This window comes from Pelodiscus sinensis, chromosome 6 (assembly GCF_049634645.1).
Source record: "Pelodiscus sinensis isolate JC-2024 chromosome 6, ASM4963464v1, whole genome shotgun sequence".
Taxonomy (NCBI): Eukaryota; Metazoa; Chordata; order Testudines; family Trionychidae; genus Pelodiscus; species Pelodiscus sinensis.
In genome coordinates, this window is record NC_134716.1 from 15,572,108 (window position 1) to 15,599,624 (window position 27,517).

The 27,517-nt window shown below is 45.0% G+C and overlaps 2 protein-coding genes and 1 long non-coding RNA gene across 3 annotated transcripts in view; 2 read left to right on the plus strand and 1 right to left on the minus strand.

The window, feature by feature from the left end:
• Positions 1 to 5,157, plus strand: part of PLAA (phospholipase A2 activating protein) — a 40,956-nt gene extending 35,799 nt beyond the window's left edge. The window contains exons 13-14 of the mRNA XM_075931461.1: positions 1,032 to 1,196; positions 4,416 to 5,157. Of these exons, the coding sequence (XP_075787576.1) occupies positions 1,032 to 1,196; positions 4,416 to 4,981 (731 nt within the window). The 3' untranslated portion in view covers positions 4,982 to 5,157. The remainder of the gene's footprint in view (positions 1 to 1,031; positions 1,197 to 4,415) is intronic.
• A 7,528-nt stretch (positions 5,158 to 12,685) lies between these two features.
• The window catches only part of CAAP1 (caspase activity and apoptosis inhibitor 1), a 34,632-nt gene continuing 19,800 nt past the window's right edge, over positions 12,686 to 27,517 (plus strand). The window contains exons 1-4 of the mRNA XM_075931466.1: positions 12,686 to 13,302; positions 15,200 to 15,400; positions 20,291 to 20,375; positions 23,754 to 23,832. Coding sequence (XP_075787581.1) covers positions 13,171 to 13,302; positions 15,200 to 15,400; positions 20,291 to 20,375; positions 23,754 to 23,832 — 497 coding nt within the window. The 5' untranslated portion in view covers positions 12,686 to 13,170. The remainder of the gene's footprint in view (positions 13,303 to 15,199; positions 15,401 to 20,290; positions 20,376 to 23,753; positions 23,833 to 27,517) is intronic.
• On the minus strand, positions 17,567 to 19,283 carry LOC142829807 (uncharacterized). Its single transcript, XR_012904609.1, has 2 exons — positions 19,197 to 19,283; positions 17,567 to 18,009 (listed from the first exon to the last, which is right to left on the minus strand). It is a non-coding gene; the product is annotated as an uncharacterized LOC142829807 (long non-coding RNA).

The following is a 27,517-nucleotide window of genomic DNA, read 5'->3' on the forward strand; positions in this document are numbered from 1 at the left end:
TAGCAGTATTTGAAGTGTTACTCTTGTGCCTTTCTATAGAACTGGAATTTGTGGAAGGCATATGTGCCTGACCTTACCCTGGATCAACTTTGTGGCAAGTTGTAAAATTTTGGAATACATTATAAATACTTTGCCCTTTAAATTAGCGTTGTTGAAACTCGTTTCAAAGACTTTTTGAATCACAAGGTACATGTGTCATGGCACTTAACAAGTAAGTATGCTTATTAAGATTTCAGTAATTTCAGAGTATGTCTTGACTCAGTTTAATTTTGAATTATCCAGCCTTCCCATACCTAAGCTACCCTGATAATCAAAAGGTAAGGGGGAAGGGGGAAGAATACAGCTATGTAAATTGTGATGGGGTACAGCCATAGAAGACATTTTGGGATTGTTCCCCTATGTGCTGATCATTCCACTGACAGCGCATTCTTTTTGCGCTCTGAAGCTCCCCATCACCCTGTCCTGCTGGGCCAGATCCTCTTATCTTCCTGAGTCAGGGAACAGAGTTGAGGTTTCCCACCTCTGAAGAGCAATGCAGACACTGAGCCACTTCAGTTCTGGAAGGATGCATTTCTAGAGCACAGCACCCAGGAAACTAACTCGCAGAAGGGATCAAAACACCAAATAAATCCGTCTTTCTCTATGTAAAAGTTTTGCACAGGGAAAGCTCATGAGGATGTTCACTCTCTTTATGAATGAAAGAGAGAGAGAGAAGCACACTGGCTGTCCCTCCCCCTCTCCTCTCAGGTAACAGTGTAAATAAGTAAATGTTTTGTGTTAAGTAGGATTTAAGTGGTTACAAGTGAAAACAAGCATATCAAAATAAGTTACTAAATTAAAAGAGTAAGCATAGCTAGTTCTAATTCACTAAAAAACATATTGTAAGCAGATTCTTACCCTAAAGAGCTGTTTTTATTTTGGGCATAAATCTTTAGGTCAGACACTCTTTTACCATAACACCCGTAGCAGAAAATATCTTTAAGTATTTTAGGTGATGAAAATCTACTGGTACTTTTTTTTTGGTTGCACAGGTAAACTAAAGGAACTTAATGGAGATGCACCTGAAGAGCAAAAGCTAACTGAGGATGATTTTATAATCCTAGAGAAGATACTCTTCATAACCTGTAATACCACTGTAGAAACACCTACAGCACAACAACTTCTAACTTTGTGGAAAGCAATTAACTGGCCAGAAGGTATGAAATAAACACATTATGTGAATGGGCAGGAGATATTTGGGAAGCTTTTTTTATCTCTTCCTTTGAGTTGTACCTCAACAATTTATCTTTTTCCCCTATCATCCATAACTTAAGTTGAGAAAGGGAAGTAATTGATTTGGCATTGTAGTGCCTTACTTTCTTCATAGTTATTTCACTTATAAAAGCATATCATTCTGCCATTTCTTAAACCAAGATGTTCAAAAGCTATTCTGTAAACCTCCAAAGCTGCATGGAATGCAGCTTCTCAGGAGCTCATTGGACTAAGCTGAAATAGTGGCCCAAATGAAAGTGTTAGGTGTACCAGTATTTGAGTTTTGAAGTATTGCAATTGTATTTTGTCTGCAGTTGAGAAATGTGGCTCTGTAGGCAGGTTGAGATTTATAGCCTGTGGGAGTCATTGAGTGCACAGTGTTTAGTACACTCAGAAGAAACTGAATTTAAAATTAACCATATATCAAGCTGCAGTTTTGTGTAGAAAATTAATTTTAAACAAAACACATTTAAGAAATTTTAATATGAATGTTTTACCTAATGTAAAAAAGTCTAATATTTCTGAAACGTAGCAGTTAACCAAACAATGGCCTACAGAGAGATGTGAGAAATCAGTACTTTTATATTCCAAAGAGCCTGGATGCCATAAAAACCACTGCCTGTGAGGAGGAGGACAAGTCCAGCTGAAAAGTTCTGCTGCTAATAAGGAAAAGAACAGCATCTATTAATGGAAATACTGTCCAGGGAAAGATGGAAGTGGGCAGCAAGGTGCTAAGAAGTCTAGGTAGCTAGACATCTTGTTCAGGAGAGTGTGGATGCAGGAAAGTGTCTGAGGGAAAGGAGATTTGAGAACAGGGAGATTTCTACATGAGAAACAAAGGAACAGAATAGATAGACTGAGGATATTTACTATGGAGATCCATAGCTGACATCACAGTTAAATGAACTGTGCCAACCTAAGTCATATTTCTGCCTGAAATCTTTCACCAACTGTTGAAGCATTGCAAGTAACACTAAAGATTACCCTAACAGCATACGAGGGGAGAAAATCTCTTGCATGTTTGCCCGTGATTTATGTAATGTCTTTTTCCTTTGTATGTCTTCTGAGTTTAAGTGGTTCTATAGCAGGGATGGGTAATAATTTTTGAAGGGGGGGGCACTTCTGGAATTTCAGAAGTGGTTGCGGGATGCCTCAGAAGAAGTGTGTTCTCAGGCAGAAGGGTGGGGCCTTGGGTGGAAGGTCCAGGAGACCCTGATTGGCTGGGGGTGTAGAAACATGTGAAGTCTTTGCCCTTGTCCTGCCAGGGACACACCTGGCACTCTAGATGCTGCACGCCCCTGGTGATATGAGGAGACGTCCCATGTTCCCTCAGCCCCTAGGCCTATCAGGGGGTGCACTTCCCCTGCCAAGAAAGAAAGAGGAAAAAGTGCAGCATTGGGAGAGGGACTGAAGGGAGGCTATCCCCTTAGTTTGGGAGGCACCTCACCTCCTGTCCCCATGCTGCTCCTCCCAGCCACTGGGAAGGGGTGGGGGAGCGTACATAGTCTCTGGCTCCCCTGCCCTGGGTGCACAGTTCTCTCTGGTGCCACACGCCCCTGGTGGGGGGAGGAAACTTGGCGCATTCCCCCCGCCCACAGGCCAATCAGGACCTGGGGGCAGAGGACCGCACAAAATCTCTCGCTCCCCACCTTGCCCTGCCAGGGGCATGCAGTTTCCCTCCTAACAGGATGAGTAGCGAGAGACTTTGTGTGCTCCCCCAACCCCAGGCCTTGATTGTCCTGGTGGCAGAGGGTGCATGCGAAGTTTCCCCCACCTCACTAGGGGCGTGCAGTTTCCTCTCCTGCCATGTGTCCCTGGTGGAGTGAGGGATACTGCACACTTCCCAGTCCCCAGAACTTGATTGGCCTGGGGATGGGGGAGTGGTAGGGCAGGAGATCCGGCCCACGGAGGCCCCTGTTCAGTAGGCACAAATTGTGTGAGCTAGGAGGCAGGTGTAGTACCTTAAACTATTCATATTTTAGCTTGTCTTAAAAATACAGACTGGGTTTTAAGCTGATGGCATGCTATCCAATTTGGAAAAAAATTGGAAAGGATAAGATACATCATAATGTGGGCAGCCAAATACACACTAAATTAAGTGAAAGCTTTGTTGTCCAGCCCTTGGGAAATGGGGTTTCTGGTAAATTGAATGTCGGATATTCAAGCTTATTGCTCAGCTTCCACCCATACTGTGGCAACCAACACCTGCCCCTTTGGGAAGGCCAGGTCATTCAGTATATTCAGAATGTTTGTTCTGAGAGCCAAGGGTTAGGTTGTCTTTGATTATGCCAGTTAGGGAAGTACTATGTGCCAGAAAGAAAGAAATAACAAAGCCTGGAGAAATGAGGAAACAGAACACTCCTCTCCAACACACCACTTTCATTCACTTAGTATATTTTTGTTGTGTCTGCCTGTTGCTTAGGAGGACAAGTGGGCCAGCTGGCTGGGAGCCCTTCAGTAGATCTGGCTCCTGGCAGCTTCAGGCAGGCTGAGGGAAAAGAGGCACCTGATGATATCAGGCAGTGCTCACTTTTAGAAGCCCTGCAACGGTTGGAGGTTGCTGGAGGCATCAAGCCATCTGACACAGCGGTGTTGTCGCTGGGGGCAAGGCAAGTTATCCGGCACCTTGGTTAACCAGAAAAATTGGTTAACAAAGTGCTGGATAACAAAGCTTTCACTGTATTTTCCTTTTACGTGTAAACAGTGGTGTTAGTCGTCACAGACTGAGATCTCAAATGGGAGGTTCCCTTTTAGATTTGGGCTGTGTCGAAAAAAGTTGACAACACCTGTGAAACAGCTGTTTTGTATGTGAAGTATTTGCCCTACTCCGTGTTGTCAGACTGAATTCTTTGGACATGAACATTTAGGAGTATCTTCGAAACCTGTATTTTAAATCTGTACTCATAGCAGCAAAGTTTCTCTGGTAGTCCTCTGTAACTACTGTACAATTGAGCTTGTGTACATAATTTTAGTTGATACACATTTCTGAGTATTTGAGTACTTGTGGCTTAGGTAGTTATGTATCTGAATCATAATTGTTCTTTTTATAGCACTCATTTCAAAAGCAGGAATACAGATCTTCACCTCTAAAGAAAACTCTCTAGAGTTCTCATAAACAATGTAGTATCTGAGTAATGCATTAAAATATTTTTCTTGTCTCTTAGATATTGTCTTTCCAGCATTAGACATTCTTCGATTGTGTATCAAGCATCCCAGCGTGAATGAAAATTTCTGCAGTGAAAAGGATAGCATACAATTCAGCGGTCATCTCTTAAAATTTCTGAGCCCTAATGGAAAGCAAGCAAACCAATTACTGGCACTTAGAACTCTTTGCAATTGTTTTGTCAGCCAGGCAGGCCAGAGGCTCATGATGGAACAGAGGGACACATTAATGTCACATGCAATAGAAGTGAAATTGTGTGGCAATAAGAACATTCACATCGCATTGGCCACATTGACATTGAACTATGCTGTTTGTTTACATAAAGTTAATAATATTGAGGGCAAAGCTCAATGTTTGTCTGTAATCAGCACAGTCATGGAAGTTGTTCAAGACCTTGAAGCCATTTTTAGATTACTTGTGGCTCTTGGGACACTAATCAGTGATGATACAAATGCTGTGCAATTAGCCAAGTCTCTGGGAGTTGATTCTCAAATTAAAAAATATGCCTCTGTATCAGAACCAGCTAAAGTAAGTGAATGCTGTAGGTTTGTCCTTAATCTTCTGTAACTTTTTTAGCATTTGAACACCTAGGATGACATAGAGAAATAATGCTTTCCCTCTCTCCCCCATATTTTACATGATTGAATATAAGTGAAAATATGCTGTGGGTGAATTGCAAACTTGATGAAGATCTAATCTGTCATGAGTGGAACAACCCAATAAACTTTTGCACTGATTGTAAATTATGTTTTACTGTCTGGGATACATAAGATGCTGGTATGAACTATACTGGCTTAAGCACTGAACTCATTAAATCTGTCAAGGTAAACAGGATTAAACCAGGTCAGTACTTGGAAGGAAAAAAAGGGAAATAAAGGAAATTGTTGATGCATATTAGTTTTAGAATCAGCACTGAAAATTGGTATTTCAGCATGATGCTGCAAAACACTGTACCTGTTGAATGTGCTGTTTGCCAGCAGATACAAAACTTAAGATTCTGATCAAATGTGACTGTTATAGGTACTTGTAAAAGTTGATGTTAGACATGTAATTATTCAACTGAATCTCAGGATTCTGGCCAAGTTCTATTTAAATTTCCATTTTAATTTTCTTCACTTTCTGCAACTGTGGATGATGGTATTGTCTATTACAGCATGTCAGTGCTAGGATGCTCTTGACGCGGGAAATGTCTTTTGCCCTGGTCCGTACTACGAAGTTATTTTGAAATAACTAGCAGAGCATCCACACTGCCAAGTCCATTATTTCGATATCTGTACTCCTGCTTTCCAGGAGGAATAGTGCTTATTTTGAAATAGCATGAGCGTGAACACTCAGCTGCTGCTATTTTGAAATAATTAGCCTCCAGAGGCCTCTGTCAGCTACACTTGTGGCTACTCTAGCCATATGTGCCATTTCCACTGCTCCCCTTCTCCTGCAGAGTCTTTATAGAAACAGGCTGCAAGCATATGGCATATGCAGACTTTTGCCAGCCCCATGCAACATTGCGGCAGTACAGGACCATGGCTGACCTCAGTGCTCCTTCTGAGCCCCCCACGGCTCCCAGCACCCTCAGCTGCCCCAGGCAGAGATCCTGGATCTCATTGAGGTCTATGGCGAAGAAACAACCAATCTCCATGATCTCTGCACCAGAAGGCAAAACACCGATGTCTATGGCTGGATGGCTGCCACCCTGGCCAAAAAGGGACACACGCAGACCCTCAATCAGGTCTGCATGAAAATCAAGGCGCTCAGGCAGGCCTACAGTAGCCCAGGGAACAGAGCAGACAGTGTGGGGTGACAACGCATCTGTGCCACTATTGGGACCAGTTCGATGCTATCCTGGGAGGGGGGCCAGTCACACACATGCCCTCTTGTCATCAAGACCACCCAGGACATGCCCAGTATCAACCTCCACAAGAGCGGGGTTGTGGAGGAGGAGGAACAGGCCAATCAGTCAACCATGCCTGCAAGCAAGGAACTGCTCCTCAGCCTGGAGATGGTCCCGGTTCTCCCAAAATGTCTTTTGGATGTCTGATGAACTCATGGAAGGCACTTAAGGTGAGTTACATAATTTTTCACACACACGGCAGATGGCCAGCTGCATGCTCCTTGCGTGGCCGGGGGGGGGGGTTACACAACAGCCTGGGCTTGTGGGTGTACATGGAATGCCAGTCCAGAGCACTTGGCCCCATGATGCTTTCATACAGGAACACCTCAGTCCTTCTCATAAGGTTCCTGGACAGACATGCCTTACTCTAGCCTTTGGGGTGGGGCACCTTATGACAAGCCACCGCTAAGGAGGATGGGGTCATGGAAACACACAGCAGTGCTGCACATGCCCGCAATCAGGCAGCATCTACTACTGGTCAAGTGCAGCAATGTGGAGGGGACTGATCCACTGCATGGGAACATGCCAGGGGGAGAAAGAAGAGGGGACCCAGCAGCACTCTCTCAGGCAAGCGCCCTCTGCTGCTCTCTCACACCTCCCCCACCACCCACTCCTCTCCTCGAGGAGGCAGTGCTAGACCCTGTGTGTGCAGGAGACGGAGCCGCCCTGCCCCTCCTCCCCTTCCTGCCCAGAGGCTCCTGGCTGGCCCCTTCCCATGCCTGCTTGAACCTGGGATGTGGGTGTAGCGATACTCCCTGGGACATCCATGCCCCTGCAAGAAAGTGCCCGTTGTCTAAGCAACAGATGGCCTTGTTTGAAGCACATCTTCATTGTCTGAACCAAGACCTCTGGTTTCAGCTCAGGTTAGAGATAGACTTCATGCACAGGGTCTCCTAGGCTGACTGCCCTTGTTACTTTTATTCACAGCTGAGCCAGCTGCAAGCATGGTGTATCCAGCATCTCGGATGCTATTTTTCCGATTCTGCGGGGTCCACCGGAGGAAGAGAACCCACAAACACTTGCTTTGGGAGCAGGTGACCTGCCTCTAGGCTCTTGTCCAGGGGCTCCACAACGAGCACCAGGAGCAGGCTGCTGACCAGGAGGAGGGCCGGGCTGACCAGGAGCAGTGGACAGCTGCCTGGAACCAGTTGTCAAGCAGCACGAGGCTCGGTGATGGAGTGTGTGGCCTCATCCATAAAGTGGGCCACTAGTCCCTGCCCCCTGCTTCTCTTAGCTGCGTGCTGGAACCCCCAAATATGCGGCAGTGGGACCTTGAGGGCAGCCAGAGCCTCCCAACCACCTGTAGGCACTGCCAATCTCAGCCCTATTCCTAAGCCCCCCTCCCCAACTCTCCGCTCCCAGTTTCTCCCATTTTATATCCCCCAAATAAAACGTTTAACTTTTTGTGGGAAGAGGGGGGGTTACTTACCCTGGAGGGTAGGGGAAGGGAGTGGTGTGGGAGGAAAGGCACACTGGACCTCCTTATGGAGAGGCCTGGGGGAGTCTCACAGGTGGCCTTGGCTGAAACCCCTCTCCCAGCCTCCTAGATGTGCACAGCTCCCTAATATATTCTCCTGATTGCACTGATGTCTGGCTGATCATAAGCCCTGGTCACATGTTCAGCCTCTGCTCTCCATCCTTGCAGGAAAGTCTCCTTGCTCTTGCAAAGGCTGTGTTGCTCACACAACAGGCTGCCACCACAAAGGGGATGTTTCGCTCGTTGAGGTCCAGTGAGGTGAGAAGACTCCTGAACCTCCCTTTCAAGCAGCTGTATGCCCACTCCACCACCATGTGGCACCTACTCAGCCTCAGATTGAAGGTCTACTTGGTGTGGTTCAGGCTGCTTGTGTAGGGCTTCATGAGCCAGGGCAGCAAGGGATAGGCTACATTGCCATGTCCCTGACCTTCACAGTGAGGTCAGGGAAAAAAATGCCAGCATGCATCTTCTGGAACAGGCAGGAGCTCCTGAAGATGCAAGCATTGTGTGACTTTCCCAACCAGCCAACGATGTACACGTACCAGTTCTTGTGGTCCAGAATGGCCTGCGGCCCCATTGAAAAGTACCCCTTCCTGTTTACGTAGTCCAAATCACAGTGGTTGGGGCCCAGGATGGGGATACGAGTGCTATCTACAGCTCTCCCCTGCAGTTGCAGAAGCACATGGTGTTAAAGCTTTTGACAATGTTGTTCATGTTGCCCAGAGGGATGAGGAGGGATGTAAGCAACTAGACAACTATCCAATGAGCATAAGCTTAATGGATAGTCAACAAGTGATGTGACTACACACACACACTCTCCCCACCTTGCTGCCTCTATCAGAGAGGTAGCAAGAGAGGGGGGAAGCAGGAGCTGGTGCTGAGGGGAGCCAGCTTAAAAGCAGGTTCTCCCCTGCACTGTCTCCCTTGGGGGCAGGGGAGGTAGAGGCATAGGCTCTGTGGGTGGCAAAAATATGCTAATGAGGAACTCATTTGCATTAGTCAATTTCATTTGCATATTTTGTGCCAATCTGTTTTTGCACTAGGGATTTTTGCACCAAAACAAGTAATGTGGACATTTTCTTTTTGCACAAAACCCCCTTTTCCCACAAGATCCTTATGCTCCCAAACAGAGGTATACCGATCTTGCAGAAAAAGGGTTTTATGAAAAAAGAAAATGTCCACACGGCTTGTTTTGGTGCAAAAACGGATCGGCACAAAATAAGCAAATGAGATCGTGACTCATGCAAATGAGTCCCTCAATATATCTTTTGCCACAAAAACTTGTTGTGTAGATGTAGCCTGAGTCTCTTAAATCCTAGTCCAATCCCATAACCATCTGGCCTCTCTTCCTCTCCAGATGCTATGCTGGCAAGAGATTTGGGTCTAGCAGTAGTGAGTTGCTAGTTGACTTCATGTGAGTCCTGATAGTGGCTTATCCCCAGATTCTCAGGTGTGTAGGTGCATAGCTCACATTGATCTTCATAAGAGTTAAATGTCTATATATCTTTGGTATCTGAGTCCTAACAGCTATCTCACTTTCTCTGTATGGTGGCAAATCTTTTTGGATTGTCTGGGAGTCTACCAAAATTAGCCTCCATCACCTATTGAAAAGCAATCCAGGAGATTGAAAAGCAATTGCCTATTGAAAGCAATCCAGGAGATTTTAATAGGCTCAAAGGCTGGTCTGTGGTGCAGAAGGGCTAAGACAGGTGCCCTACCTGCTCTGGAATCAAGACTCCCAGAAACAGCTGGCATGTCTGGCTCTTAGGTGCAGGGATGGCCAAGGGGGTGGGTCTCTCTTGAAATTGCCCCCACACCTCACCCTGAACATTGTGTCTGCAGCTCCCATTGCCCAGGAATTGCAGCCAACCAGAGCTGTGGGGGTGGTGCCTGCAGAGACAGGAAGGGCATAGAGCCACCTGGCTGCCTCTGAGTCTAGGAGCTGGATATGCTGATTGCTTCTGGGAGCTGTCCAGGGTAAGTGCTGCCTGGAGCTTGCATCCCTCACCACCTCCCATACCCCGACTCTTTGCTCCTGCCCTGATTCCTCTCCTGGAACCTGCACCCCCTCCATCCCAGTGCAAGTAAATGAGGATGGGAGAGAATGAGCCCAAAAATCCTTGGAGAAGGTTGGGGCAGAGGCATGGTCTTGGGAAAAGGGCAGGGGAAAAGCATTTGGATGCTGGGAATAGTCAGTAGACAACCCTAATAGAAAATAGGAATAATGGTGTCCTCCTGAGATTTTAAAAATGAAAAGGACTTGTGTAGTGCTAAGTGTTGAGATATTTACCTCTAATCTATGCCAGTCTTTACCACATGCTTGATAAAACATTCAGGCATGCTATTTAAGGTTGGAAGACTGGAAAAGCCTGACACACAAACCTGGAAGGTAGCCTAGTACAAGTGCTATCTCTTTTATAAAACATAATTTAAGACAATCTGTAAAGCTCTCTGTAAATATTTTGAGAACGCTACTGCATATTGGCTCCAAAACTGCATTGAGCTGCACTAAATATAAGTCATTGAGCTTCTCTCTCTATTTAATGTCATCTCATCAGTTTACAGATGCTGGCGCAATCAATCCAGTTTCATCCTGTGCATTTCTGCATACTATGAGTAAGGAAACATTTAGTGGTGGATTCAGTGACTTTACCCCACCTCCGTGACTACTTCAGCTCCAGCTGTCAGTACCTGTCCTGCAGCTGGACTTTGAGCTGGGGCTGTGTGCCCCTGCCCTATGGCTGTAGCTAGAACTGGCCATACACCTACCTCCAGCACCCCAGTGGGTGTGGCAAGAACTGTGCACCTGGGGCTAGGCTTGGAATTGGGACTATGTGCCCCTGCCCTACACTCAGCTCCAAAGCCTGGGCCACACTCCCCATTGTGGTGGGGTTTGGCCTATCACTTTCCCTCTATGGGACTCTACCTGTCCTTCCTCCCCCTGCTTAACCCTGCCCCCGGTTATTTTTAATGTTAGTATTTCATATTTTTATTTCCACTTCCACACTCAGCATGAACCACTCTAATGAGGTCCACCTCCTGCAGGTTACAGTGTAAATAAGTGATGGTTACATAAACACCAGAATCCTCCTGACTGCTATACTTACCTATGTGCCTGTAGCTTCCATCCAGAACACATCACATGATCCATGGTCTGCAGCAGTGTTTCTTACACTTTTTAAGACTGAAGAACGCCAAACTATTTTTTTTATGAGGAACACCAAGGATTTTTGGTGTGGGGGGGGGGGAAGGTTGGGGGGAAGGATCGTGTGGGAGGGAGTGTAGTTATTGAGCAAAAAAAAAAAGTTGCCTGCCCCTTTAAAGGTAGCCATTTTGAATTCTGTTGTTCTCCCCGGCACATCTCCAACTGCCTCACGGCACACCAGTGTGCCACAGAACCGTTTAAGAAATACTCATCTACAGCCAAGCCTTCAGATACAACTCCATTTGCTTCAATCCCTCAGCTAGATACAAACACTGGATTTCTATCAAACATTACCCACCAGGGGAAATGAAAAAACATTGACAGAGCCAGGCATGTACCCAGAAGTCACCTTCTAAAGAACAGACCCACCAAAGAAAGCAACAGAATACTATTGGCCATTACCTAAAACCCCCAGCTAAAACCTCTCCAAGACATTATCAAGGATTTACAAGGGGGTGGGCAATAATCTTTGCAGGAGAGCCACTTCATGAATCGTGAGTAGTGGTTGCAGGCTGGCTTTGCCCCTGGAAGGGGGCAGGGCCTCAGGTGGAAGAAGCAGTTCAATCTAGGCACCGCATGCCCCTGGCAGGGGAGACTTCATGCACTCCTCTATCCCCAGGTCAAATTGGGACCTAGGGGAGCATGTGAAGTCTCTTGGCCAAACCTCCCCCGCTAGAGGCATACAACACCTAGCAGGAAACCGCCAGCCATTTTGAACAGCTGGTGGCTCCCTCTAGGCACTGCATGCCCATGACAGGGGGAGGGTGCTGCCAGGTGCTTTGACTAGCAGATGACTTTGGGCACTGCCCTGCCCCCAGGTCTCAATTGCCCCAGTGGCAGGAGTGTGGCAAGGTGATCATGGTCCAGATCAAATGGCTTGGCAGACCGGATTCGGGCCATATCTTGCCTATCCCTGATCTACAACCTATCCTAGATAACCAGCCTTTGTTCTCACAGAGTTTGGAAAGCAAGCCAGTCCTTGCTTACAGACAGTCCTGCAACCTGAAACACATACCACCAACAACATACCCCGCAACACAAATACTAAACCAGGAACCAATACCTGCAGTAAACCCTGTTTGCCAACTTAATCCACACACCTAGCCTACTGACACCATCATAGGACATAGCCACATCAGCCAGACCATCAAAGTCTAGTTCACCCTCACATCTACTAATGTGCCAGCGATGCCCCTTTGCCATGTACACTGGACAAAATGAACTGTTTCTACACTACAGAATAAATCAACACACGTCAAACACCAAGAATGATCATGTAAAAAAACTATAGGAGAATGTTTTAACCTCCCAAAACACAGTTACAGACTTGAAAGTGGCCCTCCTCAATAGACACTACAAGCCTGGAGCACACAAAATCTACTGGCCTGCCCTCCCCCCCCCCCCCCCCCCAATCCTTCTGTGAGGAGAATATGGGGGTGGCTTTCTCCTCAGTCAGGGGTCGTATCAGTGAGGATGGGGTTGGGTTTTTTTTTTTTTTTTTTTTTTTTTTAATTCTCACTTGTGGGCAGCCCCCGACTGATTTTTCTGTGGCTCAGCAACCACCAACCCAAAAAAGGTTCCCCAGCTCTGCCATAGGGATGCTGGCTTCTACCCTGACCTTTGGCCTGCCAGGGCTTCCACAGAAGCTCATTAGCCCCACTTCGTACTGAATTACAGAGGCGCGTGGTTTCTTGTCCTTTATTTGAATGGGCTTTCCTACCTAACGTACTACACTCCCTGACGCCGCCTGCGCCCGAGGACACGTTGCCCTGGACGGCGCGGATGCTGCGGGCCCCTAGGAAAACGAGCGTGGGCCTAGCCCTGAAAGGCCGGCCGGAGCCCCAGGAAGCGGCAGGCTTTGGGGAAACGCTGGGCAGCCTGGGCCAGACGCCCTGGCCGGGGAGCCGCAGACACGCTCAGCTGAGCGACAGGAAAGGAGCCTCAGGCATCCCGCACCGGAAGCGGCTGTCGCGGAAATCACCCCACCCCTAGGCGCCGGAAGTCCACCTGCCCCGGCTCTGACGTTACCACGGGCCAGTAGGTTTGCTCCGTTGCGGTGGTGACGGGACTAGCCGCCGTGGCGCGCGGGCCGTGAACAATGTTCCGTCTGTGACTGCCAGGGGCTGGCATGTGACCGTTGGTGGGGGCGGAGCGCGGCTCCAACCGCCGCGAGCGAGGCCGGGCCCATGCCGGGCCGCAAGTCCTCCAAGGAGAAGAAGCGGCGCCGCTCTCGGTCCAGCGGCCTGGAGGGGGGCTCGGGCGCGGGCGGCACTGAGGGGAAGCGGCGAAGCACGGAGTCTAGTCACAGCCTCTTGGAGGTAGCTGGCCAGGCGGGGGCGCTGCTGGAGCGGGTGCCTGGCGGCGGGGGGCAGAGCGGCGTGGAGCCGGGGTGGCCGGGGATGCTTGGCGGCGAGGGGCCTCGGCTAGGCCAGTCGGTTCCCGGAGCCCGAGGCCGGACTTACCCAGAGAGATAGTCCAGGGGTGGGAGATAATTTTTCAAGGGGAGGGGAGTGAACTTCAGAAATTTCCCAGGAGCTCGTGTGTTGCCCCAGAAGGGGCGGGGCCTTTACATAGAAGCGGGCGGAAGGGCTCGTGCTTCCCTGGCAGTTCCCAGGCGATGCCTTGGGGCGGGGGGGGGAGGCTGTGCGCCCTTTCTCTTGCTTCTCCCTTGCGGGGAGGGGGAGAGGCAGAGATTCAGTGCAGGACCCTGCTGCACCTCTGCCTCTTAAATGTGGTAAGAGCTGGGTGGCTCTTCCAGCATTGAAAACGCACAGCTCAGCTGGGGCTCTTGTATATGTCAAAGGAGGAATGTGGCAATCCCTACGGACTAGTAAATGGAATTTCCATTGACTACTTGATTAGTAAATTATTCAACATTTAACATCCGTAATATGGACGCACTATCTCAGTGGTCCCCAACGTTTTGGGGCTGCCTGGGGGCAGGGCCATTCGCATGCCGCGCGTCCGGGGGCAGGGCCAAGCATGCACCATGTGCCCGGGGCCAGCACCAGCATGTGCTGTGACCCCAGGCAGGGGCTGCCCGGGCGCCCAGGGCCGTCACCAGCATGTGCTGCGCACCCGGGGCCAGGGCTGGCACCAGCATGTGCTGCGACTCTGGGCAGGGGCCGCTCAGGCACCACGTGCCCGGAGCCGGCACCTGCATGTGCCGCGACCCCGGGGCAGGGGCCGCCCATGCGCCCATGGCTGGCACCTGCCGCACGCCCAGGGGCGGGGCCAGCCCAGATTGCTCCATGGGCGCACATAAATGGCCCGGCGAGCGCCATGGCGCCCGCAGGCACCGCGTTGGGGACCTCTGCACTGTCTTGATTTAGAGCCCCAGGAGGCACCCAGGAGGAATAACTTTAGAATGGACCTGGTGAGGCGCTATTTTGACATAGCAGCAGTAGAGAGGCCACACACACCCTCTTATGAAAAAGCTTTTTGGGAAGAGGCCTTATTCCTTGTGGAATGAGGTTTATCAACATGGGAAAAAGTCCTCTGTTATTTCAGTTTTCTTTCGAAATAATGCAATTGCAGTATTTTTCTGGAATAATGGCGCAGTGTAGATGCCTGTTTGTATCCATCCTCCTGTCCTATACACATTCTTGTTATAAAATTTACCCCACCCTTTCTTAAAAAATCTTAGCCCTCAGAATTATGAACACACACTGTTTTTCAGCAAGTCATTTGTCATTAGCAATCATCTAACAAAGGCTAATTGCAATTAACTATGCCAGACATACCCAAGGAACAAGTTTTATGTGCTGCCAGACATCTCTCCCCTTGTTTTCTGTTATTTCAGGGAATACACCAGCCCATTTATATAGCCAAGTTGGTAGAGTTTTGTTTTTGTTTTTTTTTTCCCCAAAATATATTTTCAGATTATGTGGAGAAATAGGTCTTTGCTTTCTGGTATTTCAGAGTGCAAGGATAAGCAAAATAGTTCAAGAGGGATATTAATTTTTGGCCTATGAATTCGGAGAGCATTTGGTCTATGCTTTTGCTTTCACAGTTACAATATAAATCACTCAAAGGTTCATAACTTTCCAATAATAGAAGAGTTTCATTTGCAATATTCTTTTAAACGTTTTAGAGTAAGAACTGTATTGCTGAAGCAGACACAGTTGTAAGATCTTTCCTCCTTTCTTGACTTTTTAAAGAGATAATGCCCATTAATTTTATTTTTTCAAGCCTTTTAATATCTTTTAATTTTAGGAAATAAAATGTACTGTGCCATCTGCAGAAAAAGAGGAATTAGATGAAGAGCACAGCGACATAGAAGAAGGCGGACTCGACCTCAGTGTGTCACTAAAGCCAGTTAGTTTCTACATTGCAGACAAAAAAGAAATGCTTCATCAGTGCTTCTGTGTCATAGGGGAAAAGAAACTGCAGAAAATGCTGCCTGATGTTTTGAAGGTATTGAAATATACTTAACTCTTTAGTACTTGAAGGGCAGAACTGTTTGCTTCAGGTCAGTCCAGTGAATTTCCAGATGTATGTATGTTACAGCAGCCTGCATACCTCTTGAGCAATAGATATATGAAATTTTAAATATACTAACTTTCCACTATGGTACAGTCCTCTTTAATTTTTTTTTATCCCTATTCAGTCTTCACAAAGATGAGGTGTGAAACTTGTCATTTAAAGATCCTATGGCAACATTTTTAAGAATAGACATGTTAATCCCAATAAATGAGTCACATTCACTAGTTTTATTCTGTTCAGATAAATTCATCCTAGAATTCCAGGTGGATGTTGTATTCACTTCATGCAGAGCATGCGTATTGTACAACTGGCAGCCTGTGTTGAGCTACCCCTACCCCCCACACACACTCATTGCTCCATCCTGCAGTCAACCTGCTCTCTGGACCCTCCTGCTAAGGTATGCAGAGAGGAGAGGAGTACTGAAGTCTGGGTGTCCCCCTGCTCCTGTATGCATCTCTTCAGAGCAGGGATTGTGGGGAGAGGAGCATACCTAACAGAATTGCTGCTGTCTGAAATATGGATGATGAATGACTGAGATTAGTGCCTGTCTTAAGAGGCATGCACTGTTTCTAGGATTTCTTCAGCAACCATCTTGTTCTCTCTCTTACACACACAAACACAACCCCCTGCATCATCAATCCCATCTATGCAGAGCATGGAGTGGGAGACTACAGAGCAGGACAGCTTTACCCTGTCTTAAAGAGACAGCACATGGCATTTCTCAGAAACTTACCCAGCAGCACTAGCACACATATAATCTGTCACGCACATAGTCTCTGTGTTGCATACCCAGTCTGTGCCACACCCTGTCTCTGTGCATACACACACAGACACCCAGTCGCTGTCTCTCTTGCTCCTGCACGCGCGCACAGACACACACACACAAGCATACACACTCATGATATCTGCCTTACACACAATCTGTGTCACAAAGTCTCTGTCTCTCACACATACACACACTCTCTCTAGTCTCCAGCCCCATCCCTTTCAGGATCCTGGAGCCAGCCTTGAACAACTTATCCCCTGCAAAAATTACTGCCCACCCCTGCCCTAAAATGTTGCATAGTATTGCTATGCATTGTTAAGAAGTCACTATACTTTGTTACGATACCATGCTTATCGCTGTGGTATATAGAGATGACAACATTTCATAGTTGGGTTGAAGAGTTTCTTCTTGTATAGACTTATTACAGTAGAGCTAATTAATAATGAGGCTTGATTTCTATATTTGTAAAGCTGTTTAAATGTTTTCTATGTAATTCAATATTAAAATTCTATGGTAAACAGTAATAGAGCATAATTTTGTCATACCAAAGTTGCTACAGTAAGACATGACTCTCTTTAATTTATTATTAGAACATTCTGTAGAATGAGTGACTGGTTTATGTTGTCTGCTTGAGGTCTGGCATCTAGGTCACAAGTGAACATTAACTTGGAATGTTCACACTGTAGGGAACATTTAGTTCCTTTTTAAACTAACGAAAACAAGGAACATACAATTTGATAAGATTAGTAGTCTCTTCTGAAGAAAAAACTAAAATTGTTCAATTGGTTTCTAAAATTGAAGTGTTTGTTGTCATTTAGGGTTAGTGGCGAGGAGTCCTGTGGCACCTTATAGACTAACTGAAGTGTTGGAGCATAAGCTTTCGTGGGCAAAGACCCACTTCGTCAGATGCATGTAGTGGAAATTTCCAGAGGCAGGTATAAATATGCAGGCCAGAATCAGGCTGGAGATGACGAGGTGGATCCAATCAGAGAGGATAAGGCCCACTTCTAGTAGCTGATCTGGAGGTGTGAATTTCAGGAGAGGAGAAGCTGCTTTTGTAGTTAGCAAGCCATTCACAGTCTTTGTTTAATCCTGAGTTGATTGTGTCAAACTTGAAGATGAACTGTAGCTCAGCAGTTTCTCTTTGAAGTCTGATCCTGAAGTTTTTTTTGCTGCAGGATGGCTACCTTTAGATCTGCAATTGTGTGTCCAGGGAGATTGAAGTGTTCTCCTACAGGTTTTTGTATGTTGCCATTCCTAATATCAGATTTGTGTCCATTGATTCTTTTACATAGGGACTGTCCAGTTTGGCCGATGTATATAGCAGTGGGGCATTGTTGGCACATGATGGCATATATTACATTAGTAGATGTGCAGGAGAATGAACCAGTGACAGTATGGTTGATCTGGTTAGGTCCTGTGATGGTGTTGCTGGTGTATATATGTGGGCAGAGTTGGCACTGAGGTTTGTTGCATGGATTGGTTCCTGAGTTCGAGTTGTTATGGTGCGGTGTGTAGTTGCTGGTGAGAATATGCTTCAGGTTGTCTGTGGGCAAGGACTGGCCTGCCTCCCAAGGCCTGTGAAAGTGAGGAATCATTGTCCAGGATGATTTGTAGATCACTAATGATGCGTTGGAGAGGTTTTAGCTGAGGACTCCTTGCCACTTTTGCAGATTCAGACTAACACGGTTCCCCCTCTGATATTTAGGATTCCCCCTCTGATATTTCCTTTTAAAAAAACAGTATTCTGGAAATGTACATCTTGTAATGTGACCTACAAAGGTTAAAGGAATGGCTTTTAAGTCTGAGACATTGAGTAAAATGAATGTAATGCAGTTCAAAACAAAAAGATAGACACAAAAAATGTCATCCTTGCAGTGCTGTTTGATGCCACAGGTTTTTAAATATAGGGTTGCCAGATGGTTTAACAAAAAATAGCAAACAACCTCTCCCCCGCAACCCGCCCCTCCAAAAAAAAATCTCCTGGAAAAAATTCTGTTGAGAAAAAAAGGGGAGGGGGAGACCAAAGTTGTTGAGCGGGAAAAAAAAAAAAAAAAGGTGCTGCACCTTTAAGTGGCCCTGCCAGACATGGCAGAGGAAAATTGTCCCCGCCAGGTTTCCGTCCAAGGGAAACAGGAAATGTTGGACATTTCACATGTCTGGTATTTTCTGGGTTTTTTTTAACCAGATGGGGGACCCAAATAACTGAGCGAAAACCGGACATCTGGCAACCCCATTGAAATATAGTAATGAATTATAGGTAAGGCTGTGCTGTGCCTGGCAGTTTTAATAATCTGTGATTTAGAATAATCTTTATTATTTTCAAGGGACTTTATCCTTGCCAGAAAATATGGTAGCTAAGCTTTTCTACAAAAGCTAGAAATTCCATGCACTTTGCTAATATAGGCTTAATTCTTCATATAGCTATCCATTAAGAGTGTTAAGTATATGTTACATATGTTCTCTTCTCTTAAAATCACTTTTCAGATCCTTGCCATCCTGTTTGTCTTACATGCCTTGATGCCCCTGCATGGGTCACTGGCAACAGGAATTGAATCCAGAACCTATGGATCCAAAAGTATAAGACTTTACTGCCTGAGCTAGAAGGTGCAGCTCTATTGGCTTAAAGTCTTTGCAAATTTAAGCTGCTTTGTTATTCAGCTGCTAGTTGGGGACAAAACAAGGTACATGTTACCAGCTTCTGCTCCATAGTACTAGCTTGCATTTTATTGAGATGTCACAACCATCCCAGAATCTACAGGAAGATTAGTTAATGGACACTTTAATATTGTATCATTTTTTCAGAAATTGTATCTTTAAATTTTGTCAGTTTTTATTTTTTTATTGTTAACTACAGGCAGTCCCCGACTTACGTGGATCCGACTTACGTCGGATCCCTAGATACGAACGGAGTGAGGCAACTCCCGCACATGCGCAGCAGCATTCCCGGGGCTCGCTCACCTGGGTCCTAGGATCCTCCTCCTCCTCCTCGGGCCGGCTCCGACTGGGGTCCCGCAGAGCTGCTGGGCAGAGGAAAAGTGCCTCCCCACGCCCGCTGCCCCCCCCACCCCCCTGCCAGCAACAGGCTGCCCCCTCCCCTGAGCAACAGGCTGCGGAACAGCAGACAAAAGCAGCCTCTCTGCCCCTCCTCCCCTCTATACATGCTGGGCTCCCTGGGCAAACAAAGACTCCACCAAAACAAACAAAGTGCTGGCCTCATGTTAGCAAAAAAAGGACCCTCCTCCTAGAACCCTGGGTGGTGTGTGGAAATAAAGCTATTAGCTCAAAGCATGGTGCAGAGCTGTTTGGTATTTGATGAGTTACTCCTTTAGTCCTGAGTTTGTCACAGGGACAGAAATAGATGTGAAATCTTCTGAACAGGGGAACAGACAGCAAAACAAACATTAGAGGGGAGTTAACCTTTCCCTATGCTATCCAAAACTAAAACAAATGTTTGGCTAGCGTTTCCCCTACAATATGTACCAGTTCCGACTTACATACAAATTCAACTTAAGAACAAACCTACAGTCCCTATCTTGTACGTAACCCGGGGACTGCCTGTACTAACTTTGAAAATCTCTCCCAATATCTATCTACTGTGCAAATTGACGTATCGCTCCTTTGTAGTTATCTGATGTCTGTGATATCTCTGCAAGGTGTATCCTAGCAAAAAAGGAGCTGAACTTTACAAGACCTGAAATCTAGGTGATGTATCCCTCCTAGTTTTGTTAATGAAAACATGCAGCAGGTAGAGCTGAAATGGCTGGAATGTTCATGTTACATTTGTAGTTGGGATCAGAGAGGATAGAGATCATCAGGTCTTCAGCAAGAATTCAGAATACTTCTGCAGTGGGATGAAAAGAGAGTATTATTTTTTCAGATTTTATTAATCTGCAACTCCCAAAATGATTTCAGATTCTTTCTTTTACTTTAAAGAAAACAATTGTTTAATTTTTGTATGAAAGTAGGGTTTGTAGTTGCTTGCATATATTCCTCTCCTTGGGTATGTGGATTAAGAATGCACGTTTTTTTGTTTTAATGCTTCACTCTTCTAGAATTGTTCCATGGAAGAAATCAAAAGGCTTTGCCTGGATCAGTTAGAACTTCTATCCGAGAAAAAACTTCTGAAAATCCTTGAAGGTAAGAACTAGCTTTTCATTTTTTATTCTGGTTAGTTCTACAGATTTAGATCTTTAATTATACAACAGTGCCCAGTTAATGGATCAACCTTAAAGATAGATTTTTTTTTTCTGCATATCAAATCATCCTCAGAAATCTCTTAAAATGAATTGCCTGAAAGGGAATAAATTTCCAGTGCTCTAAAATATTAATTATCTGGTTAAATATATATATATATTTACTAAACTCTATGTAATAAGATGATAGAGAGCTCTTCAGTTAATTCCAGTTGATGGATAACCACATTTTTCTAAGGTCATCTGGTGTGATATATCTAGGTTTGTTCAAAAAAAAATTTTTATGGATAAGGTTATTGACAGAATAGACTTTCATGAAAAGTGTATTCTGTGTGAGACTTTGCTTCTTGCCAAATAACTCCTAAAAGTATAAAGTTTTGACATTTTCAAATTGGCTTATTTCCTTTTTTGTTAATTTGACATTGAACTGCTGCTCTCTGAATCCCTGTGGTTGTCCTCTATCAACCCAGTTTAAAGTTGAACTTATCCAACGCAATAGAGTTAATTTTGATTTTTCTGAATGGAAGTTTTTAAGTGTTCAGCCTAAAGTTTTCAGTTATCAGACTTTCAACAAGAACTATAAATTTTCCATTGAAATCTTCTAAGAAAAACAGATTTTTCATTTTCATCTAAATTTTCTGCAAGGAAACAATTAGTTTTTCTGACAAGCTCTAAGTTGTTTGCTCAAGCAAAATTTGTGGTGGTTGTTAGGGATTCAAGAGGTTAACCGATTACCCACTAAGCAGTAGGCCTATCAGTCTGCTTACCCAATAACTGGTTATCTGGCTGGGCCAGAGCTGGCCACAGTAGACCCAGCCAGAGCTGCACTATGGCGGGATGGTTAACTAGTTAAACAATATTATTTTAATCATTTAACTGATTAACCCCCTGCCTAGGGATTTTTACATCCCTAGTTGTATGAAGTCATTGGGCTAGAATGAGAATCTTCTCACTACCCTTTGCTATGGACTGAATGTAGTTGTGTTGACCCAGGGCGAGAGCAGGAAGAGAATCCTTGGATCTTCACTTGCTACAGAAGAACTTAATTTGCTTTTATATGAGTAGCCCAATACATCCCCTGCTGTGCCAGCTGAGCTGTGCTGGAGTTCCACCTAGTTCTCCACCCAATGCATGAAGGTTTATTGTAATCCTGTATAGGCTTTCTGTCTCTTGCTCTGAGGCATGCTTATGTGGCCTGTACTGGGGAGTAATGGGGTGTCATAATTTTCTTGTTCAAGCACTTGGGACAAGCTACAGTTTAGTGTGTTGTAATTGAGTTTTATGTGGCTGTGCTATGTAACAGTCCCCAGAGTTACACAGAATAGTTTCTATGTAGCTGCATTCATACCCATGAGCTGGAATAGTGTCTGCAGCCTCTTTTGCACTCCTTATTTGGGGACTCTCAGCTATTACATCCGTGTAGTCACAGATGGTACCACTGTGTCTGACCTAGGTATTTTCCTTGGTCTGTGTGCTAAATTCCTTCAACATTGGCTTGTTTATTGCTAACTTTTTTGTGCCAATGTTGAACTCCCCTTTGGATGCAGGTGATGCCAAGGTCCTCTGAATGAGTGTTCTTAGGAAGCCCACTGAGAACCTTATGTAATGCAGAGAGTTTTGAAATGATTATTTGCTTTTCATTGCCCTTATTCTTAATACAGAAAAAAATCTGGAATTTCCCTTAACTAACTGAATTTTCATTTAAGATAATGGATAATCAAAAGATTGTTCAAATTAGACTGAGTTTGTGGGCAGCAGCTGTTTCAGAAATTGTTCTTTTGGGTAAATTTTAATTTTTTGAGTGATTGCTCATGTGCATTCCAGTAGGCGTGTGCATGTCACATGCACAATCAGCAGCAGACTTTTTTCCCCCGGAGGTACCTGTCAGGCCAACTGAGGAGCCCCCTAGCATGGCGCCTGCATGGCATGGTATATATTGGCCCACAATTCCTTCTTACCTCCATTGGTCATTGGAGTGCTTGGTCTTTTTTTCTGTAAGAAAACCCTAGCTGGTTTTTTTTTTTTCCCTCTTACCTGTTCTTCATTTATAATTCATTAGTTAAGGGGGTTGTTAGTTAATAGTTACTTTTTTGTTTCTTGCTCCAGTTGTCCCTGGGGGTATGCAGTGGGAGTTTAAGGACTGTCGCTTGTGGCAAGTCTATGCTTGGAGGGGATCCACGTATGCTTGCCTCAAGTGTTTAGGTGAAGGGCACTTTCAGATAAGTGCAGTATCTGCAGGAGTTTCAATCCTTGAACTGAGAGAGAGTGAGATTAGTGTAAGTTGTTTTAAGCATCAGCTGCCCTATGTTTTCCCCAGAGTCTGCATGGGCAGGACTACTCCTGTAGATGTGACAGAAATAGTGGTCGCTGGCAGCCTTCCTATTTGTCTTCCAGCCAGGGCCACTCCAAACTGCTTCTTAGCCCTAAGACCAACTTTGGAGGGTGCACACAAGAACAGAGCACCAGTGCAGTTCCCGGATCTCCCTCACTCTCCCTCTTCCAATTTAGCAATTGTCTATCCCACGTCTACTATTCTGGGCCAGTATTACCTCAGACCATTAGATCCTCAGCATGGTAGAGGTGTGGGATATACCATCCAGTTCTCTGCCCTCTTTCCCCCACCCCCAGCCTTCTCCCATCCCTCTTCAGGAACCCTCACAAGCAACTCAGTCAGGTGGTTCAGTCCCTCCTGGCATTAGAGGTGATAGAACAGGTTCTTCAGGAATTCAGGGGGAGGGGTTTCTATTCCCAGTATTTCCTTATCCCCAAGGCCAAGCGCAGGCTCAGGCCCATTATGAATCTTTGAAATCCGAACTTGATCATCAAAACGTTCAAGTGCTGTATGATTTTCCTGGCTTCTATTACCCCTTTCCTAGATTCAGCAAATCATTACACTGTGGGCCAGCAATCACTCAAAGAAAAATAAGTTACTTACTTTATGTAACTGTTCTTCAAGATGTGTTGCTCATGTCCATTCCAAATCCCACCAACTTCCCCTCTGTCAGAAAGACAGGAAAAAGAACTGAGGGGATGGAATGCTGACTGAGTTTATACCATGCCGTGCATGCACTACTCTAGGGGACTCCACTGCCGACTTGAAAGATACCACTAGTGGAAAAAAGCCTTCCAAATGGGCATAAACAGCACATTTCATAGAACAACAGTTACAAAAGGTAAGTAACTTGTTTTCTTAGAACATCTTCTTCGATTGGAAAAATGACACGGTTGACTTTGGAGTTATTTGCAAAAATTAATTTTGTCCAAGCAAGTAGGAAGGCACCACTTTGCTATATTCTTATAAGCTGAAATTTTATGTGTCAAGGTGAGAATGATGCTGATTCTGATACTGATGAAGAGGCAGACCATGGTGGAGATAAGACCGGAGTTGAATCAGTCAGTCAGTGAGTATTAAAAAAACACTTTATTAAAAGCTACTTAAAAAACTAAAAAATCAACAATTTGAAAGCCGTTTTGCTTTCCTATACTTATGTCATGAGTTCACAGAAGCACAAAGGAGCCCAATACCCCCTTAGGTCTTTACTCTAATGGCTAAATTGGTTGACGCCAGTATGAGTGGTATTGTTAGGGTGCAATTTTGCAAACCTATACTAACACTTTTAATACTGAAGACAAAGTTGTATTGTAAATGTCTGGAAGACACCCCTTCACAGTTGTTAGCCTCTTCATTTTCTATTAAATAATTTCCTTTATACCTACCACAAATCAGTTGTATCAAAACTAAGCCATTGTGATATTCTGTTAATAAAAAGAAAGTTTAAGTTGATACTAAAATGATATACACCCTTCTGGATGATGAGCATCCAGAAGGTTCTATTTAATTGCCAGTTAAATGAGAAATTAACTATGTAGAGATCTTGCAAGGGAATTGCATTTGCCTTTAAGCCCTGATTCTGCAAACTCAACCACACAGATGGCTTCTTGAGCCCATGCAGTCCTAGTGAAGTCCTTGTGACACTGCCCAGACATCGAAGTCTGGCTGCACTGATCTGATTGCAGAATCAGGACTAAAGAGAATAGATTAAAATAGAAACAACTTTGATCATTTTTGCCAAAGTTGTATGAGATCCTTATCAGACTATATGTTTGTTTTAAGAGCTTAAGTTTGTGAGTGTGTGTGTATTTGTGATGTGTGTTTTTAAGGTGCCATTATAAAAAATTCTGATTTAGAGGAATATTTTCATCTATACATGTGTTGCAATTGATATTAATACTTATATTTTCCAGGCTTTATTTTTGTACACATACCACTTTTATCTTACACGAATCTTGAAGCCCTTTATAAACTATGACCCTGAGCCTATGCTGAGTGCCTACTATTTTTGTGGGAGTCAGTGACCTAAATGCTTTGTAACATCATGTTCTAGACATGTAAAGGAGTCTCATCATCTCTTCATCCACTACTGGAAATATAGCTATTTCATGGGTTTTGGAGGTAACAGTTAGTTAAATGTTCACTAGAGTGAGGAGAGGACCCTATTGGCCAAAGATACTGAGGGATTGTCCTACATTTATATAAAGTGCTATGAAATTTTTAATGGTAGAGGGGAGAGGAAACCCCTGTTTTTAAGTTTGAGCCAATGACCCTAAATAATTGAGTTCTGTACATTTCACCATCAGGAGGATAAGGGCTGAATTAGTTCAGTCAAGATACTGGATTGTAGTTCTATAGCATATAGATGTTTCAAAACTAGTGTTTCAAATCAGGTAGTCATGACTTCCAGGCAAAATCAGCTGACTAAAAATGTCTATATGCAAATAAAATAATGACTTTAAGGGGGAAAAAACTTAGATAAATTTGTCCTGTTCAGTGAATAAAACAGTAAAAATGTGAAGGGAAAAATGTTTATCGCTTTTAACTTGTATATGTATAAAGGGAATGCAAATCTATTTACCTGTTGAACATAGGAAGCTTTTTACCCAGCGGGTAGTGATCAATGGTTTGATGTCAGGATGGTGGTCGGTTTCTAGCGGAGTGCCCCAAGGTTTGGTTCTGGGACCGATTTTGTTCAACATCTTTATTAATGACCTGGGTGAGGGGATGTATTGCACCCTCAGTAAGTTTGCAGATGACACTAAGCTAGGGGGAGAGGTAGACATGCTGGAAGGCAGGGATAGAGTCCAGAGTGACTTAGACAAGTTGGAAGATTGGGCCACAAGAAATCTGATGAGGTTCAACAAGGACAAGTGTAGAGTCCTGCACTTGGGACAGAAGAATCCCAAGCATTGTTACAGGCTAGGACCGACTGGCTAAGAAACAGTTCTGTAGAAAAGGACCTGGGGATTACAGTGGATGTCTAATTTACATCCCTTTTTCGAGAAGAAATCTTGCAGTCAGTATAAGTTGTGCAAACTGAAGGATTACAGGATCAGAGCCAATGTTTGCTAGGATTGCAAATTGGTATCCTAATACATGGTTTTTTCTTTGAGAGATGTCCATGTGGATATTCCACTCTAGGTGTTAGTGCACCCCTGGACCTTTGATCAGAGATTTTTAGAACAGTGTCCTTGAAGGCTGTGTGGGCGTGGTGCTTGACTCTCATGCCTTAGTGTTGACATTGTATGTGCCTTCCCCCCCCCCCCCCCCCCCCCCCCAGTTCCTTCTCTACCATCCTTGGCCTGAGACAGAGCTCTACAATGTTCCTCAAATTGAAAATTTGTTCTTCGTTACCTATGTCATGATCATGAGGGTTAGCCAGCAGGCTGGGGACTAAGGGGTTAACTATACCTAACCCAGGTAGAGTTGGCCAGTAGGAATGTAGGTAGGAATTTCAAAATGGGACAAAGGAATTTTTGGTTTTTCCCTCCTTTGTCTCTGGGGCAGTTTCGCTCCAGCTACTGAGGGGGACAGACAGAATGTCTCTCTCTAAGAATAGACTCAGCACCACTGCAGATGCACTGGGCAGCTCTTTCCCCCAGTAACACAAACGGGAATCATCACCCATACAGAAGTCATCACCCAATCTTCGAGGTTGCGGGTTACCCCAGAATCAATCTATTGAACTTCTGTTACAAAGCAGGACTGGGCAAACATTCTAGGGGAGATGTGTTCCTGATATGAGGGGAATGTGCTCTTCTTTTTGCCTTCCCACCAATAACCAGGGATGTTAAAATGCATTTCATGAAGTAATCCTGTAATTGCTGAAAAATTCAGTGGTTACAGGTGGGGAGCAGGTGCTCCCCAGAGCTGGTGCAAGCTGGGAGCTGGCTTTTAAGCCATCTCCTTGCACGTACCAGCTCCCGCCTTCCTCTCTCCCGCCTTCCTCTCTCCCGCCCTCCCGGCATGTTAAGCCAGACTCATCTGTTAAGGTTACACTTTCACATCCATACCAATAACATTACTCAACAGAGTGATACAGGAAATTGAATGTACAAAGTTACTGTAATACTTATAGTTCTATCCTGGCACAGTTAACTATGGAACCCCTTCCCCACCAGGATGTCTTACTTTCCTCCAGTCACTCTACCACTAACACCTATCAGCCTGCAACACAGACACAGCACCCTAACCTTCACATGTTGCCCCTCAAAGTGTGGTACCTCTATGGTTCTCAGGAGTAAGAGTGCTTGGGAACTGGTCCAAAGATGCAAAAACCTACTTCCACAAATGGACACTCTTCTCCCACTGCTGCTGCAGCAAATACATCCCTCCTATCTCAGCACCTCTTACTGGACTATCTTCTCTACCTTAGGAAATCTGGTCTCTCCGTCAGCTCCATTAAGGTACACCTGGCAGTCATCACAATGTTTCATCTTAAAATAGATGACAGTTCCATATTTGCACACCCGGTGACAAAGATTCCTTAAGGGTCTCCATGCCATCTATCCAGACATTAAACCACGTACTGAACTATAGGACCTCTACATGGTCTTCCACTCTGTAACACGTCAACCATTCAAACTAATGGCAACCTGTTTCTTCCTACACTTATCTATGAAGACAGCATTCTTAGTAGCCATCATAACTAGGAGAAATTGCAGCATTCATGGCAGAACTACCATATACCATATTCTTTAAGGATAACATTTCCCTCTGGGCACATCTAAAGTTCCTACCAAAAGTTCATT